We start from the raw sequence: 19,669 nt of genomic DNA, 5'->3' as shown, positions 1-19,669 counted from the left end.
TGTCATTCCCTTTGGGAAAAATTCGGTGCCCATGAACTACCACATAGGTGGTAGTCCACTAAACACTGAAGGTGTGATAAGAGACCTGGGGACACAGGCTGACAGCAACCTCTCCTTTGATTACCACATTGCCACTATATTCAGAAAGTCCTTCTATGTGGCACATCTCATTACAAAAGGTTTCTCATTCAGGAAGAAAGAGGTCATAATCCCTCTCTACTCATCCCTCATTAGACTTATTATAGAATATGCCTCATTTGGTATGTACCTCACTAGACACCTACAACAGCTGGAAAGGCCACAAAAATACCTCACTAAGAGGATCTTAGGCCTTAGACACATGCCCTATATGGACAGACTGAAAAAAACTCCAGCTATACTCTGTCTCTTATCGCCTACTTAGAGGCGATCTCTGCTTGACCTACAAAGCCATTTCTGACCCAGAGCTGCCAGATATGCTTCACCTAAAGAAATCCCAATCCCTCCATGCCACATGCTCCAAGGACCTAAACGCCATTACCACAATAAACAAAACATGCTGGAGGGACAGGTTCCTATACCAGAGACTTCTCATACTCTGGAAAAAACTTCCCATTCACATCAAGTAGAGCACTTCACTGGCCCTCTTTAAGAGAAATCTTGACAAATGGGTAGTCAATAGGAAGTTCACCCCAGGCATCACTTCAGTGGTCTTGTTTGACAGGGGCACTGGGAACTAACTTTGGGCGGCATAACACCAGGGAATCCTCTTGGACTAGGCTTATATAGGCTCCAGGGCCATTAGCCTCGTACACACCTATGAACCTATGAATCTATGATAGTTTATAGGTTAAAATGATATGAGATGCCTTAAGCTGTTCCACAGTCAGAAATGGCTCAAAATATGCAATAAATATGTGTAAAGATAAAAAAAATTAGTACTTCAAATAAACAGCAAACAATTACAAAACAAACTCTGTTCCCCTACCCTACCCCCAATCCCACCCACCCCATTACAATTATATTTATTCTCTCCTTCAACACTCCCACTTCCTCCCTAGACCACTCCCACTTCCTCCCATAATCCCACATCACCACAGGTCTCTATTCTTCCCACCTTTATACCCATCTAACTACTATATAGTCTACTCCCACATTTTCAATTTCTACACTCCCACTTCCTCCCTAAACCACTCCCACTCCTCCCATAATCCCATATCACCACAGGCCTTTATTCTTCCCACCTTTATACCCGTCTAACTGCTATATATTCTACTCCCGCATTTTACATTTCTACTATTTCATTCCATTCTTCCTTACCCCAAGTGCTAAATCTTTTCTCTCTTAAATTCAGATCCTATAATGTCTTCCCTAGCTACAACCCTGACTTACTTACTACCTTTTTCCTTAGCTATGCTATTAGTCATTAACCTTACAGCACTAGGGCCTTACTCCCTAACCCCCATACATAACCCAACACCCCCACAATCAGTGTCCAAAGGTCACTCCTGTTCCCATATCTCTGCCAGCCTTTACCCTCATTCTCCACTCTTATGTAGTAAACCCCAAATACCCACTACTAACTTTTATTTATCCTACAATCATAATATTCTAGCACAGTTCCTTACATCCTTTCTCTCCACTCTAAAGCATTCCTTTTACAAACTTTGTTTACTTCTTCTTCTCCATGATATGCTCAGGAGACATTCACCCTAACCCAGGTCCCTCCCCCCATAAAACTCTCCATATAACCACCATTAACCTCCAAAGTATTTGCAATAAAACCTCTGAATTTCATGCTTGGCTAACTCTTGATAGAACTCACATCATAGCTGCTACTGAGACCTGGCTGAAACCAAGCATCCAAGACTTTGAATTCTTTCCTCCAAATTTCAGTGTAATCAGGGTCGATAGACAAAACAAAAAAGGAGGTGGTGTTGCCCTAATTTATCCCAACACCCTTAATATATGCTCCTTTCCCAATACTATTCCTAAATTCAATAACACCAAAATCCTAATATCATTTCTTGAGCTCAACAACTCCAAAAAACTCTGTATTATAGCCATTTATATTCCTCCTGTGAATAACATCCCAGTTCTAGAAGACATTCCTTCCTGGATTTCACAGACAATAAAAAATGAAACCATTATACTAGGTGACATGAATATTAACTGGGCAGCTACTTCCAATAACCAATCTCCCATCAGTATCAATCTATTCCACTTTACTCAACTAATTACTTCCACTACTAGATATAACTTCAAAAATAATAAGGGCTCAATTCTAGACCGGATCTTAGTCTCAGACCCCACCAAATATCAAGTTGCCAGCACCCTTCCAAATTCTTTTAGTGACCACCTCCCAATCTACACTATTCGTAACAGCACATCTCTCTTTAAAAAACAAAATATTAGAGAAACAGAAAACTTAAGCAAATTCTGCCCCTTTACTTTCAATACTATCCTTAAAGGTTACAACTGGAACAGTCTCAAAACCCTGCCACTAGATGATGCCCTTTTTTATTTCAACAATTCCTTTCTTAGTATTCTCCACAGCCTGGCACCTACTAGATCCATCAAAATCAAATCCAAACACACCCTTTGGCTTTCTAAAACTACAAAACAAATCATGCAAAACAGGGACAAAGCCTGGAAGCTTTGGCTTACTTCTAATAACCCCACTAATCTTTTCCACTATAAACTTCACAACCAATCCAAAAAACTTATCCGAAAAGACTAGCAACAATATTTCATGAACCTACAATCAAACAGGAAAAATAACCCTAAACTCTTCTGGTCCTCTATAAATCATCTTCTAAACCCTGGCACTAAAACCAATCCTTGTCCCTTCCCCAACATGGCACCCAACCTTATTGCCTTCAAATTCAACTTATATTTAATTGATACAATAGCTAATCTCACTGCCTCCTTTTCCTTCCCCCTTCCTAGCAACCCTAACCATACATCATCCTCCTCCTCACACCTTCCTCAATATAGCACATTCCCAACATTATCTACTCAAAATCAAGAAAAACGTCCTACCTGTACAGAATTTAACCTTTCCTCTATTTCTACTTCAAATATAAAAAAACTCTTACTAAAGCTAAAACCTTGCTCCAACTCATCTGACAACATTCCTGCCAAATTCCTCAAGATTGCTGCTGATTCAGTAGCTTATCCAATTAGCATTCTAATCAACAGTTCACTCCAAGAATCTTATGTGTCCTCTTTATGGAAAAAAGCCATTATCCTACCCCTCCACAAAGGGGGCCCTTCCACCGACATCTCTAAATTCCGACCTATTGCACTTCTTTCCCCCATATCCAAAATTCTTGAGAAATGCATCCAAAAACAACTAGTTAACTACCTATTAAATAACATCCTCTCCCCAACACAACATGAATCCTGTCCTGGGCACAGTACCTCTACTGCTCTCCTATCCTTTGTAGATATCATTAAAAAAATCCATGACTCTGGCCACATAGCATCTACCCTTTTTCTAGATCTATCAAAGGCTTTTGATACCATATCCCATTCCATCCTTCTTTCTCAACTCTCTTTCATTGGGCTGTTTTCTTCATCCCATGCCTGGTTTGAAAGTTATCTCCATAATAGACAACACGTCGTCAAATCACAGCAATCAATCTCTCCATACCTCCACAACCCTACCGGTGTCCCCCAAGGCTCAATTTTGGCCCCCTCCTATTTAATATTTTCATTAATAATTTATACCAAGCTTTACCTCACTGCTCCCTAGTCCAATATGCTGATGACTCAACCATAATCTGTTCTGCACCTAACCCCACCGTCCGACAACAAATATCCCAAACAGCTTTATCTGCTGTTGAATCTTGGATCCACCAAAATCACCTGTCTTTCATTGCCAAAAAAACAAAACTTATGTTGTTCACCCCTAAAAAGAATACTTCTATCAATTTCTAAGACTTTAACATTTGCTCATTGAATTCCATAAAGATTGAACTAATGGCTAATACTTATAATAGACAACAATCTAAAATTTGATCTTCATATCCAATCCAACATTTCTAAAACCCACAAAAAACTTGGCCTCCTATACATGCACTATAAATTCCTCCCTCCTGCTACTAAACAAGCCCTAGCCCTCTCTTGCCTGCTTAATTCTCTAATCTATGGCGCTCCTGTACTAACTAACCTACAGTCCTCTTTAAAACTGAAGTTAGACTCCTGTTATAACAAAATTGCCAAATTTGCTTCTAACTGGTGTTATTCTACCCATCACTGTATAGCCTTAAGGCATCTCCATAGTTCCCACATTTCCTGCTACATCTCCAACTAACTACTTCTCATAGACTAATATACAAACCACAAGACTGCCCTGCACTCAGCTCCTTATTTACCCCTTACTCCCGCACTAGGTCATTATGGTCAGAAAATCAAAACGTACTTCAATTCCATAAACTGAACCTTCCAGTTGCTAAACTTCTATACTCCTGGACTATGGCCAGGCACTGGAATGATTTCCCCTCCTCTGTTCATTCTGAACAACACCCCTTCAAATTCAAACCTGCCCTCCAAAATCATCTTCTTTCTAACTGGATTTGAACTACAGTACCTTCGCTATTGCTGTTACCTAACCCTCTCCCCTTTATTAGCACTCCTTGTATTACTCTTTTCATAATTAACTTACGATCTTTGCTGCCTCTAAAATCACATTTCTGTCATGTTGCTTAATCCTACTACTACATTTTGTAGCAGTAAGCTGTACCACTGCACTGATATCTTATAGTAGCATTATAGCTGTAAGCTATACCACTTCACTGATTTATTGTATGGTATAAACCATTGTAAATATTGTAACTACCTTGTGGTAGCCACCTCTGTACTTTTACGCAGTTTTTCTATGTAAGAACTATTTTTTCTGAGTAAATTGTACCTCATTACTGGTATCATTCATTTTTGTAGTAACTCTTGAAAATATAGTAACCACCTTGTGGTAGTTACCTCTGGAATGTAAAGTAGTTTTCCTTATTGTATTAATCTACTGGAGCTTTTCTCCCCGGTCCTCCACTGAAAATGGGCTCTTGTCAGCTCAATGGACTTTCCCGGTAAACAAATGTGATAAATAAATAAATAAAATTAACTTTCATCTCAAACATCTTTACTTAGATTCCTTGTAAATTCTAATTTGTAAACCACTGTGATTTATTTAGCATCCTGCACAAAATGTTATTGTTTCTATATAGGAAAGACTAATAGAACCTTAAGAGAAAGGATACGAGAGCATTTGTATGCGAAGGGAATGCCTTAGCCAAGCATGTACTACAAAATGACACCACACATGCCTTTAGATTTTTAGTAATAGGACAGTTAACAGAGACAGAAAGACTTGGTAATATTGGCAATAAGACAGAAAAAGCTGAGGCAAAATGGATTATTAAGCTATCTGCGAATAAAGGTCATGGTCTCAATGATAAATTTTCATTGAGACCATTTTTATTAGATAAACCTTTGAAACACTCAACAGTAGTAATAAGTCTCACTATGCAATATGTGTTTTAGTATGTTTTAATATTTTACTTCTACTATTCATTTATTAACATGAGATTTTTATGATATATTTATATAATTTTTATGGAAAGGAAATGATGTATTTTTTGTAACTTACATGTGACTTGCTAATGTGTTTTTCATTGGTGTTTTACTTATATAAAAGTTGATTTAAATTGTATGGTTTGTTGAAGTCTGATGAAGCGTTCCAAGCAATGTGAAAGTGCTTACTTATTCGAATAAAGGATTTGTCTTATCATTCATCTGGTTTTGCTTCGTTTGTTGTGGAGTATCATCCTCTTTTGATTTTGGATTTGTTCTTTTTTTGGGAGGTGATACCTTACCCTGACAGTGTTCTTTTCTTGCTGTAAACCACTGTGTTCACAACTAATTATAGGCTTGTTCACAACTAATTATAAGCTGATTAGGACAGATAAAATTATCATCACTGATTTTTGCTCATATGGAACAAGATGTTTGTACGGCTTTTGGAAAATTGATCGTGCAAGTTCAATTTTTCTTTACTGCAGCTTGTGAAAAGTAAAGGTATACCCTTCACTGACATTAACAAACTTCAATTTATTGTAGTTAACTCATGGTATGTGGTTTTCTCTCCCTATAAATGGAATGAGACAGGCACAAATTGCAAAGGTATACAATACTACGGAATGCTGAAAGTAAATGACCAGCCAAGTTCCTGCACGTATAATGTTTGTTGTCTTTGTTGTTAACAAAGTACTACCTTGTTGTGGGGAGGCCCCCAAAATACAACCTTGCAGTGGTTGTTTCTCCCTGTGCTTTTGGTCTTACCCTCAAGACCGTCGTCATCACAAAGCTGTGCTGTTCCATGTTGTGTTGGCATATGCCATGCCAGGATGTACTGCAGGAGGCATATCACTGTAAGTATGAGCTGGATAATCAGATGTTCGTAAGAACTGCCAACGGATCCTCAGTTTCACCCAGCATAACTCAGAAATGCACAAGTCAGATGACAGACATTTACCGTACACCACACTGCTCACTTTGTAGGGTGTGAATTCTTTATTATTTCCACATTCATTTTGTTAGACTGTTTGTTAATTTAAAAGTTAAATATGCCCTACCCCAACCTTCAGAAAGGTATTTATGCTGCTACACTCTCTGTGTCATCCTAAGTGACAGTCTAGAGATATGTTTTCATTATTGCATAAATAATATAGTTTTGAAAAAAGAATGTAAGTAAAAAAAAAACAAATCTTTGATTCTAAAGGTAATCACTGCTGTACTGCAAGCAAAACATTATATACTTGTAATTACCGAAAGCACTGAAAATTGAGCAATACAGTGACTACTTACCGCAAGTACAGCTGCGATGGGAATGGCAGTATTCATGAAAACTGTGCAAAGAAAAAACATCAGTATTATATTTTCTAATCATTATGAATTATTGACTGCAGCCTGAACATGTCCACATATTACAGTGCTATAAACTGCATGAACTGTGTGACATACTATAAAGATTATTTCACGCAGAGGTTAGCATCACTTTAAAGAATGATTTTGAGATACAACTACTTTGAAATTCAGTACTCCATAAAATTTCCCTTAAAGGTTTGCATATGACACTTCCACAAAAACTTACATAAGCCATCTCTTAAACCAGAAGGTGCTGTATATAATGTCACAAAAACAGTTTGGCACATAATGCCACAGGTTGACAATACAAATCATACTGAATATGTAGTTACATCAGATTATTCAACACTCTCTGGCTTCAGTTTTAGAACATTAATATCTGCACCCAGTAGATAAAAAAGCACACGTCTTAAAATAGTAGGCTTTAAGGAGTTCATTATAATACAGCTACTAAAATAATTTGAAATATTCACTTTGCATCACTTGGCTTAAACATGTCGAATACCAGAAAGCCTACAGACACTCTGAAGAAGCCAAATGTACAAAATGTGCAAAAAAATAAAAAAATATAGTAAATATCAAAATATCAGTTATGGGAACAAACCCCATCAGCAGTCGTGTGTTTTCAGTGTTTTCCTGTTTTTCTCTTTTCCCCCTCTCTCTTTACTACTCTCCACTAAATTCCAGTTTTGTTGTATTGTGAAAACTGTATTTGGTTTCAACATAAATGCTACTTAACACATATGACAATTTAAATGTTAAAATAATATTAACATATATATGTTGCCTGTTATTAAACCTACCCCATTTAACAAACAAACAGACAGACAGAGAAAACAAAGCAAAACCAAACAAATGAACCAGACAAGACAAACAAAACAAATATGGCTAGCAAATAATAACTATCATTATTTTTTGCATATACCAATAATTATGAAATGCACAGTTCACATTTCCAAATAAATCAACTAAAGGTAAGAAAATGCTTTAAAACATTTCAAATTTATTTTTTAACAGGTGACCTGACAATGACCACCAGGACAAAAACAGAAAATTAGTGTACATTACATCAGTTATAAAGTTTATCACATGATTATCACAGTGGGCCAACATGGTGCACTTGGGCATACTGTCTGGATCTGAGGAAACAGATATTTGTATTTTATTACCTTTTATTTTATACATCAATTAACTAGGGTTACCACCTTTCTATGTGCCAAAAACTGGAGTAAAACCACACCACTTACACTACCCACAACCCTGCCTCTCTCCACATATTTCTTGCCCACTTTCCCACCCATCTTTGATATCTAGGCATACTCCATTGTAAAGCGGAACACCTTATTTTATTCCCCACCCTTTATTTTTTAAGGAAGTCAAGTGCCAGTTTTCAGTGCATCACATTAGTGATGCTTTTCAATTAAAAAGTTATTCAGAGACTGCATTTTTTTTAAAAACTCCAACATTCTGTTTCTGCAGTTAAACAGAATGCTGGAGTTTCCTGGACTACTGGACTACATTCTGATTTCCCAGTAGTCCAGAAAAATAATGGATAGCTGGCAACACTGCTGCTAACTAGCTAAATTTATTGTTCACAATTCTGCCTTACAAGCACAACCTGACAGCACTACCTACTTAAGCGACTTGGTTAGAGTCACACAGGCAGTGGAGGTAGAAGAAATCAAACCATGTACCCTTGACTACAAGAAGAAGCTCATTAACAATTTAGAGCCTTAATCCTTTGTGATAACTGTCAGACATATATGGATAAATCATTTCAAATCCTATCAGCTGGTGGAATATCAATCTCCCATATTATAATCTTCCTCTTGTCAATCGCATTTCTAAAGCATTCCTCCAACTTTCCTTCTTTACATACCTATAAACTGCATGCTATCTTACCCACATAAGAGTAGTCTTTCCCTGTAAGACCTGTGCCCTAGTTCACAGATCTAAACCTGAATTCTTCAGCCAAGCCAGCCCCCTCTCTACCATCTATCGCATCCAACCCATTTGTAGTTTTACCATCTCCTTCCCACCCACTGGAAATAGGTTTCCCTATTAAAGCAGATTTCTGACCAATCCATTGCATACCATCAACAAATGTCCTTCCCATTTTTCTAATGCAAATATAGTCTCTAGATCATATCATTTTTCAGATGAGAGCAGTCCATCTTTTCAGTAGCCTTGCCTCACACTTCTCCCCTAATAAACCTCTAATGAATGTCTCTCTGAATAAACCAATACATTTCTAATTCATTTCCTCACCTATGTTGTCAATTTATCTGTACATACTCCCTCAGCCCTTTGCTTTTATTTTTTTACCACTTTACCAAACATCTTTTTCAACCACCTAACAGAAGACTGCAGTTCTACCCTCTCTGAATTGCTCCATGTGGATCTCCCTTCTTCTGGCCCATACAGACAGAATACCTAATGGGTTTCATTTTTCTTACCACATATCTCCATCCATATGTCCCCAGTTCCATCTACACTTTACCACCCTTTTTTGAATATCACTATATATGAAGATTATTCACCCCTTATCAGCACTTCAAGCAGACAAAATCTCCACACCATTGTTCGTCTTTTAGGTTGTTATCAATAATGTAAAATTTTCAGCTACATATTATACACTGGTGCTATGGTCTTACACCTCCTTGCAACCTGGAAATCCACCTCCAAAATTTCATATCAGCTTCTTGGTTTATTTTTCTAAACCAGTTTTACTCTCAAGATGAACATTTCATCCACTTCATCCTTCTCCCCCACATCTCTAAAGATGAGCCTCACTCTCCCCTTCTTTTTCAGCTACCTGTTCTGTTAAGATATGTACTGCACACCTTTCTTATTGCATTCCAATAGGCCCTTCCACATTCTACAGACTACCACCTTATACACTTATCAATCACATGTATTTAAGTCAAAATTCTCTCCTGCCATTAAGAAGATCAAGAAGGCACTCTTCTCTCTTCTCCCTACCAGGTTATCAACATCTAATACTATTTTCACCGCACCCCCTTACTCTTTTTCCCAACACTCCAGACCTACTCCCTGCTGCAAAAAAAAAAAAAAAAAAAAAAAAAACTTCCTGCATTACGTTAATCAAGTTAAGCTTTAACCTAATGATTTGAATTGTGGACAGTATACTCAAGCCTGGAACAGATGAAGAGTTATATTCTGCAAATATTTTTTCAAGTATGTGACCAGAAATTACTATACTTAAGACAAAAGAAGGAGTTAAAAATGTTATAACATTGCAGGATAACAAAGATAAAAAAAAATTGGATGCTTAAACCATCCACAAGTGTTAGAAGCTTTAGGGAACTATAAAAAAAACTAACCAAGGAAATATATTCATTTTAATAATTAAAATGTGAAAGAACTCTGCAAATTTTGAGTTTTCCATTTAAGTCTTGTTGAACTAGCGTCCAACATTTGTTAATCAGGCAGAGCCTATGGCATTTGAGGAAACCAGAGAAGGCATGAGGTTATCATGCTAAAGACGTACCCCTCACTATTCATTAGATGAAGCAATGTTTTGTGTTATGGCATGCATCAGGATGGTTGAAGTTCAGCTTTTCCAGCTCTGATTCATCAAACCTGTTTCAGAAAGTTGGAAGTTTTGTTAACAAGCATTCTGTTTTTATTTTATTTTTTTATTGCTTGGTGGTTTGACATTATATAAAGAACAGTTTTGCAAAATATCAGTCTAGAAGTAAATTTTGCAAAAGAAAAAGAGAGAAAACTTGAAATGTTGACAGAACAGATGGTAAAAATAAATAAAGTAAAATGTGTCTATAGAGACTGGTAATGGAGTCCAGATGCAGTTTATGCAATACTGAAGAGAACATGCAGCTGCTTCTAAGGTACAAACAAAAATGGCTATTTTGTTGCTGAGAGATGGTACAAAAACTGCGTCTCAGAATAAGTCACTTCCAAGTCTGACCTCTGAGTCAGTGACTTGGAATAGGCAGCTTTGAATGTGTTGTCAATAATGAATCTGCAAAGTCTGCTCTTGAAGAGAACGAAAAAATAAAAGAAGAATGCAGCTATATATTAAAGTAAATCTGACTCAATAAATTTCATGAATACACAAAACAGTTAAGAAAAACATTAATGATTAAGAGGTACAATATAGACAAGCTGCTATTTCCTCTGAGGCCGAAAGATATTCCATCTTGGAGATTTTTGGACAAAGCAATAGTGAGGAAGAATGTTTCCTATTACCACCTTGCACTGGCAGACAAGTCTTGCTTTAAATACTCTGTTATCCACGACAAGTTCTGAACAAAATTTTGAAATGATAAATAAAAAAACTATGTCAGTATGCAAAAGGTGTAAATATGTGACTCTGTTGCTTCATTATGAGGCAGTATTGTGGAAGGTTGCGCCATTTACAGTGAAGCCATAATGCATTATATTTAGTAGCCAAGTAAATGGAATATTTTTATGCAGACTAGCCTGATGCATGCTACAGTCATTTGGAAACTGGACATATTAAAATGACAAAATGTTACAGAAAGATGTAACTAGATACATAAAACACACACACATGTATATATATATATATATATATATATATATATATATATATATATATATATATGTGTGTGTGTGTGTGTGTGTGTGTGTGTGTATAAATATATATACATATATATGTATATATAACGTATATATGTATATATATATATATATATATATATATATATATATATATATATATATATGTATATATACATACATATATAATATATATATATATATATATATATATATATATTTATAAAAAACAGCCACTGGGGATGCAACAAACCAGTGTATTTCTTTGTGCCGGTCCCAAGCCCGGATAAATGGGGAGGGTTGCGTCAGGAAGGGCACAGGTTAACAACGACCGCCACCAGTACTGTTAGTCAACAGGGTGCTGGCGGAAATTGGGCTACTGTTGGCCGAAGGAGGAGAAGAGGCGGAAGGCATGGCTGAAGGCAGGAAGAGAGGGGAAAGGCTAGGACTGTGGTAGTGAGGGTCGGAACTTTGAATGTTGGCAGTATGACTGGTATAGATAGGGAGAGAGCTAGCTGATATGATGGACAGAAGGAAGGTTGGTATATTGTGTGTGCAAGAGACCAGATGGAAGGGGAGTAAGGCTAGGTGTATCGGAGGTGGGTTCAAATTGTTTTATCATGGTGTGGATGGGAGGAGAAATGGCGTAGGAGATATTCTGAAGGAACAGTATGCTAAGAATGTTTTTCAGGTGAAAAGAGTGTCAGGTAGAGTGATGTTTATGAAGCTAGAAATTGATGGTGTAATGATGAATGCTGTTAGTGCATATGCTCCACAAGTTGGGTGTGCAATGGATGAGAAAGAAACATTTTGGAGTGAATTGGATGAATTGGTGATGACTGTACCCAAAGGTGAGAGAGTAGTGATTGGAGCAGATTTCAATGGGCATGTTGGTGAAGGGAACAGAGGGGATGAAGAAGTGATGGGTAGGTATGGTGTTAAACAAAGGAATGCAGAAGGTCAGATGGTAGTGGATTTTGCAAAAAGGATGGACATGGCTGTGGTGAATACATATTTTAACAAGAGGGAGGAGCATAGGGTGACATACAAGAGTGGAGGAAGATGCACACAGGTGGATTATATCTTATGTAGGAGGGCCAGTCTGAAGGAGATTGGAGACTGTAAAGTGGTGACCGGAGAAAGTGTAGTTAGGCAGCATAGGGTGGTGGTTTGTAGGTGACGTTGGTGAGGAGGAGTGTGAGGGCAGCACCAAGGATCAAATGGTGGAAATTGAAAAATGGTAATTATGAGGTGGAGTTCAGGGATGAGTTAAGACAGGCACTGTGTGGCAGTGAAGAGTTACCAAATAGCTGGGTAACTACAGCAGAGCTAGTAAGGGAGATGGCTAGAAAGGTACTTGGTATCACATCAGGACAGAGGAAGGATGACAAGGAGACGTGGTGGAATGAGGAAGTACAGGAGAGTATACAGGCAAAGAGGTTGGCAAAGAAGAAGTGGGATTGTCAGAGAGATGAAGAAAGTAGACAGGAGTATAAGGAGATGAGGTGCATGGCAAAGATAGAGGTGGCGAAGGCTAAGGATAAGGCATATGAAGAGTTGTATGAAAGGTTGGACACTAAGGAGGGAGAACAGGACCTCTACTGATTGGCTATACAGAGGGACCGAGCTAGGAAAGATGTGCAGCAGGTAAAGGTGATAAAGGATAATGAAAGAAACATACTCACAAGCGAGCAGAGTGTCTTGAGGAGATGGAAAGAGTACTTTGAGGGGTTGATGAATGAAGAGAATGAGAGGGAGAGAAGGTTGGATGATGTAGGGATAGTGAATCATGAAGTTCAATGGATTAGCAAGGAGGAAGTAAGGATAGCTATGAAGAGAATGAAGAATGGAAAGGCTGTTTGCCCAGCTGACATACCTGTGGAAGCATGGAGGTGTTTAGGTGAAGGCAGTGGAGTTTTTAACCAGATTGTTTAATGAAATCTTAGAAAGTGAGAGGATGCCTGAGGAATGGAGAAAAAGTGTTTTGGTACCAATTTTTAAAAATAAGGGTGATGTGCAGAGCTGTAGTAACTACAGAGGGATTAAATTGATCAGTCACAGCATGAAGTTATGGGAAAGAGTAGTGGAAGCTAGGTTAAGAAGGGACATGATGATTAGTGATCAGCAGTATGGCTTCATTCCGGGAAAGAGCACTACAGATGCGATGTTTGCCCTGAGAGTGTTGATGGAGAAGTACAGAGAATGTCAGAAGGAGTTGCATTGTGTTTTTCTAGACTTAGAGAAAGCATATGACAGGGTGCCTAGAGAGGAGTTGTGGTATTGTATGAGGAAGTCAGGAGTGTCAAAGAAGTACGTAAGAGTGGTACAGGATATGTACGAGGGTAGTGTGACTGCAGTGAGGTCTGCAGTGGGAGTGATGGATGCGTTTAAGGTGGAGGTGGGGTTACATCAATGATCAGCTTTGAGCCCTTTCTTATTTGCAATGGTGATGGACAGGTTGACAGACGAGATCAGACAGTAGTCCCCGTGGACTATGATGTTTGCAGATGACATTGTGATCTGTAGTGAGATTAGGGAACAGGTGGAGGAGACCCTGAAGAGATGGAGATATGCTCTAGAGAGAAGAGGAATGAGGGTCAGAAGGACTAATACACAATATATGTTTGTGAATGAGAGGGAGGATAGAGGAATGGTGAAGATTCAAGGAGTAGAGGTGGCGAAGGTGGATGAGTTTAAATACTTGGGGTCAATAGTTCAGAGTAACGGTGAGTGTGGAAGAGAGGTGAAGAAGAGAGTACAGGCAGGATGGAGTGGGTGGATAAGAGTGTCAGGAGTGATTTGTGACAGACGAGTACCTGTAAGAGTGAAAGGGAAAGTCTACAAGAGGGTAGTGAGACCAGCTTTTTTATATGGGTTGGAGACAGTGGCATTGACAAAAAGGCAGGTGTTTGAGCTGGATGTGGCAGAGTTAAAGATGTTAAAATTTGCACTGGGTGTGACGAGGTTGGACAGGATTAGGAATAAGTATATTAGAGGGTCAGCCCAGGTTGGAAGGCTTGGAGACAAAGCCAGAGAGGCAAGATTACATTGGTTTGGACATGTGCTGAGGAGGGATGCTGAGTATATTGGGAAAAAGATGCTAAGGATGAAGCTACCAGGTAACAGGAAAAGAGGAAGGCCTAAGATAAGGTTTATGGATGTGGTAAGAGAGGACATATATATAGGATATATACACACGCACACACACACATATATATATATATATATATCTATATATATCTATATATATATATATATATATATATATATATATATATATATATATATATACACACACACACACACACACACACACACACACACACACATACACATATATATATATATATATATATATATATATATATATATATATATATATATATATATATATATATATATATATATATATATATATATATATATATATATATATATATATATATATATATATGTGTGTGGCTTCACTTCATAGTGCCGAAATGCTGAAATATTGAATTTCAGCATTTCGACAGTATAAAGCCAAAACCATTAAAACACCCACACCTCACAACCACAAAATCACAACATCGAACACACAGCATACAGCATACAACACACAAACCTTAACACCCACACCACAAAACGCTGAAATACAACACAACACCACACAGACAGACAGCTACACTACACATATGCAAGCCCCTCTGCACCCCCCACACCCCCCACTTATATATACTAACTCCGAGATCGCACAAACAGTAAAAGAAAAAAAAAATTACATGCAGCCAACACACATACTCATACCCCACCTCCCTACCCTGACCCACTCATACAAGTTACAAAAACACTCACTCACCTTAAACTGCAGACACCATCCCAGCCGAACACTTCCGTACAATAACAAAAATGCATAAGCGCAAACTCGACATAGTCCTATTCGCAATTATGCACCTTTGTTATTTAGAGGTTTTGGTTTCATGGACATGAATTGCTGAAATTCGATATTTCAGAAATTTGCATTTATGAAGTGAAACCATATATATATATATATATATATATATATATATATATATATATATATATATATATAATATGTGTATGCATATATATATATATATATATATATATATATATATATACACATGGATCCCTATCAGAAGGATGAAAGGTCACAAGAGCAAATGCAAAAGACCACGGGGGGGGGGGCAAGTCGAAGACTCTAGTATTCTGGTCTTCAGTATTTTGGTCTTTCTATGTTATAGTCTCAGGATTATGATTTTCAAGATTATGGACTTCAAAATTGTGATAGTAAACCTATCTATCATAGGAGGTTACTAGACTAATGGACCCGGAGCCCTTACAAGCCTAGGCAAGTTTAACCTATGTTTCCAAGAGTGTCTGGTTCAAGCAGACACTAAAATCATCACCTATTTCTCCTGTCCAAGAGAGACACAGGTGAAACTCCCAGAGCAAATTTCCACTTACCCATCAAATCTTTAAAAATTACACTTAAATAGGGCCAATGAGGGGCTTTGTTTAACATGAATAGGAAGCTTGTTCCAAAGGTGGGGCAACCTCTGTGAGACAAATCTGTCTCATCAGCAAGTTCTGTTGATGTCACATACCAAGTTAAGGTCCTTTGAGTGAGTGATCCGTGTGCAATTTGAATTGCGAATGTGTAGCTTTTCCATTAAAGCTGGGTAAGAGACTGATCTGTGTACAAGTCACAGGTCGCCTATGAACAGTCTGTATGACACAGAGTAAAATGACAATGGTTTCAGTCTGTCTGCATAAGACAGATCTTGAAGACCCTGAATTTTCTTTATAAGGAACATTTGTGGTCTTTCCAATTGCTGCAGGTGTTTGGAAAGGAGCATATCAAAGGGAGCATTGTACTCTGTTATTGGTCTGATGAGGGAAGAGTACATGGGGGTTATAACCTCTTTCTGTCTGGAGGCAATGTCCTTACTTATGAGATGAGCAATATAAAATGTCCTTCTTACCACTGTAGAGACATGGTGATCAAAAATTAAGGTTGCTGTTGACCTGTATGCTCAGCTCTATCACCACTGATTGTGTGCTTATGGTACTGCTATTGATGTGGTAATTTGTAGGAGTATCACTCTTGCCAAAGGGGATGATAATGTATTTTTTTGCATTACATTTAAGATCATGACATTCGCACCAGTCATTAGTCTGCGTTAGACCTTCTTGAAGGATGTTGACATCACTAATGGTTTCAATGATTGCTCCCAGTTTGAAGTCATCAGCAAACTTTGTCAGCCGCAGTCTTTTTGTTATAGCCTGTACTTCAGATAAGTATATTCGAAACAGTAGGGGTCCCAGAACTGATCCCTTTAGAACACCATTGGTTATGGGTCTGCTGGAGGAGGTGGAGTCCCTCATTTTGACCGTATGAGTTATATAAGTGAGCCATTTCACAACTGACTTGAGAATATATGGGTTGCTACCCAGCTAGGTGTGTTTATCAATGATGCCTGAGTGAGGGATTGTGTCAAAGGCATTGGCTAAGTCTAGGTAGGCCATATGCACAGAGTTGTCCTCGTCTAGGGCTTTGGTGACTGTCTTGAAGAAGTCCACCAAGTTTAGCAGGCATGACCTTCCCTTGACAAAGCCAGACTGGGTGGGGCTGGGCATTTGAAGATTTCCTATAGCTTTGTTAATAAGGTCCATGATGATTCATTCCATGGCCTTACAGATAAGGCTAGTTAGGCTAATGGGTCTACAGTTCCCGGGGTCCATGGATGCACCCCCCCCTTTGTGCAAAGGGATGACAGTAGCTGTTTTCCATTCCAGTGGGATAAAGCTAGTGCTTAGGCTGTGATTGAAAAGTGTGCCCAATGGTTCCTTTTTTACCCTATGTAGAACACAGCCCAGGATGTTATCTGGTCCCATAGAAGCTGTCTTTTTGATATTGCAGAGGGCGTTTAAGACCTGCTCTTTGGCAATACTAGGTTGGGGAGCATGTGTTATGTATCTCTCTCTCAACATATATATATATATATATATATATATATATATATATATATATATATATATGTAGAGAGAGAGACAGAAAGATATATAGGCATACAGCAACTGATTGAAACACATAAATATTGATACCTTAAATATTCTCAAAAAATATCAAATGTTCGAAATATGAACAGCTAAAAACATCTAAATACAAAATATTGAAAAAAACCTAACCACACTCCAAACCAATGTTTTTGCTGGAGGTTGACCCCCTGTAGCCACTATGTGGAGGTTGCAGCCCCACACTCTGAGGTAAGTTATCAGAAAGCTATATACTTAACTACAAATAGGTGGTGAATTAAGCCCCAGTTTCTACACCAACATATTGCATCACTTGTATGGCATAAATTCTATTTTCAAAACCCAACAGACAACCAAACTGGGAAAACTTGGAAGCAATATTGTGTATTAGATTTTAAACATGCACAGTAAACTGCATAGTACTTACTGGATAGGGATGTGTATACTGCAAATGATTTCAGGCTTCTTAGCTCCTTCATTCTGGTATCCTCCACATTGTGGCAGAAAATAGTCTCCCAAGAATACAGCTTCAGAAGTTTTATTCCCTTCAGTATTTCATTTGTTTTCTTTAAGCGCTCAGTAGAATAGTCCTTTCATTAGGAAACAAAAGAATAAGAAGCATTTGATATTGCAAGCCTATGGAAACATTTAAGATAATTTGAACAAATAATGGACTGAAACATTTTCAGGTTAAAAAATCAAAACTTCTCAAACACAAGTTATGATATTGTTTAAGAAAAATGAGTGAATATACAGCACTGGATTAATGGTGGTATATCATAAAAATGCACATATTTCTGAAGTAGTCCACTTTACTGTACCACCAGAATGCATGATGCTTTTGCAGTGATTAAATCCACCTGCACATACACACACACACACACACACACACACACACACACACACACACACACACACACGCACACACACACGCATGCATGCACGCATGCACACACGCACACAATATTGTTCAAAGATTCCAGGGCCTGGGGTCTAATCCTGATCTCTGGCCACTGACTGTTGGTTGTTGAGAGCTTTCACACTGCCTCCCATATTTTCAATGGCTTGGCTCAGGTTTTCCTTCCCCTTATCACTTCTAATAAACCTAATGGTTGATTGGTTAGATACAGTGTGGCACATTTTTAACACTATTTTAGAGCTTCAGAGTATTTACAGGAACTGTGAAACAGAAAATCACATTTCAGTCACACTGGCTTATTAACAGGTAAGCTAAAAACAAAGTATCCAAGACAGTAAAACATGTCCCAAGATGCAGAAAATGATCACTTTAACAGTTAAAAATAAAAATAAAAATTCAGGTAAACACTTTCACCTTGCAACAGCTTTCTTTAAGACTTCATCAGAATTTCTTGTTACAATCTACTACTTCCTGTTTTAAAAGAATGAGTCACATAACATCAAATCAGTTGGCAATGGGAGAATATCCTTTAAAGCTTTTTAAAGGTACAAGACTTAAATGTAAAAAAACTTTTCAAAGGTACAAGCCTTAAATGTAAAAAAAATGCAGTGAAATGAAATACATTAAAATACATTATTTATACATAAAATACAAATAAAAATAATACAACCTAAAAGCTTGTTTGTTGCTAAAATATTACAACCCCTCACCAGGAAACGAGGTTTAAGAGGCAGGATTTGAATGAGCCATATAATGCTTAACTGACAATGACTGGAAGGATTATAAGTGATGTATAATGTTTGCAACTACAATTGTTTCATGGGTGTCTGTGATATAAACTGTTTGCAACTAAAGTGGTATCATTTTTCATTTATATAAATGTAAGATTGCTTTTGTCATTTGTGAAAATGTAATAAAGATATTTGGAAAAGAAATAGGATAATTCATAGGGCTATGTATGTTAAAAACGTATGCATTTAAAAGTGTGTAAAAAGTATATTTGTAAACTAGATATTTAACATTCATGGATTGAAACTTTGCGGCTTTTAATCTAAGACTGCTACTAACTGAAATGTATTTATTTACTCCCAGTGGAGAAAACGGCATTAAAACAAACAAATTGTTTGTTGTAAACCTGAAACATTATGTTTTTCTGTTCAAGTAATTCCCAAATTCATTAAGAAGTTCTACACTGCCTGAAGACTAAAAAACAAATTGCCAGAAAATGAAATTAACTTGTTATAT

At 37.6% G+C, this 19,669-nt stretch overlaps 1 protein-coding gene across 9 annotated transcripts in view; it reads right to left on the bottom strand.

Annotated features, from left to right (window-relative positions):
* Positions 1 to 19,669, bottom strand: part of ABCC9 (ATP binding cassette subfamily C member 9) — a 1,652,866-nt gene that overhangs the window by 948,645 nt on the left and 684,552 nt on the right. For all 9 annotated transcript variants that reach the window (XM_044087794.1, XM_044087796.1, XM_044087793.1 and 6 more), the window contains exons 12-13: positions 17,933 to 18,095; positions 6,844 to 6,884 (exon numbers count right to left, since the gene is read on the bottom strand). In XM_044087794.1, coding sequence (XP_043943729.1) covers positions 6,844 to 6,884; positions 17,933 to 18,095 — 204 coding nt within the window. The remainder of the gene's footprint in view (positions 1 to 6,843; positions 6,885 to 17,932; positions 18,096 to 19,669) is intronic.

This window comes from Protopterus annectens, chromosome 11.part0, assembly GCF_019279795.1.
Source record: "Protopterus annectens isolate FY-2018-M chromosome 11.part0, PAN1.0, whole genome shotgun sequence".
Lineage (NCBI taxonomy): Eukaryota > Metazoa > Chordata > Ceratodontiformes > Protopteridae > Protopterus > Protopterus annectens.
This window is presented reverse-complemented; position numbering and strand designations above follow the sequence as displayed.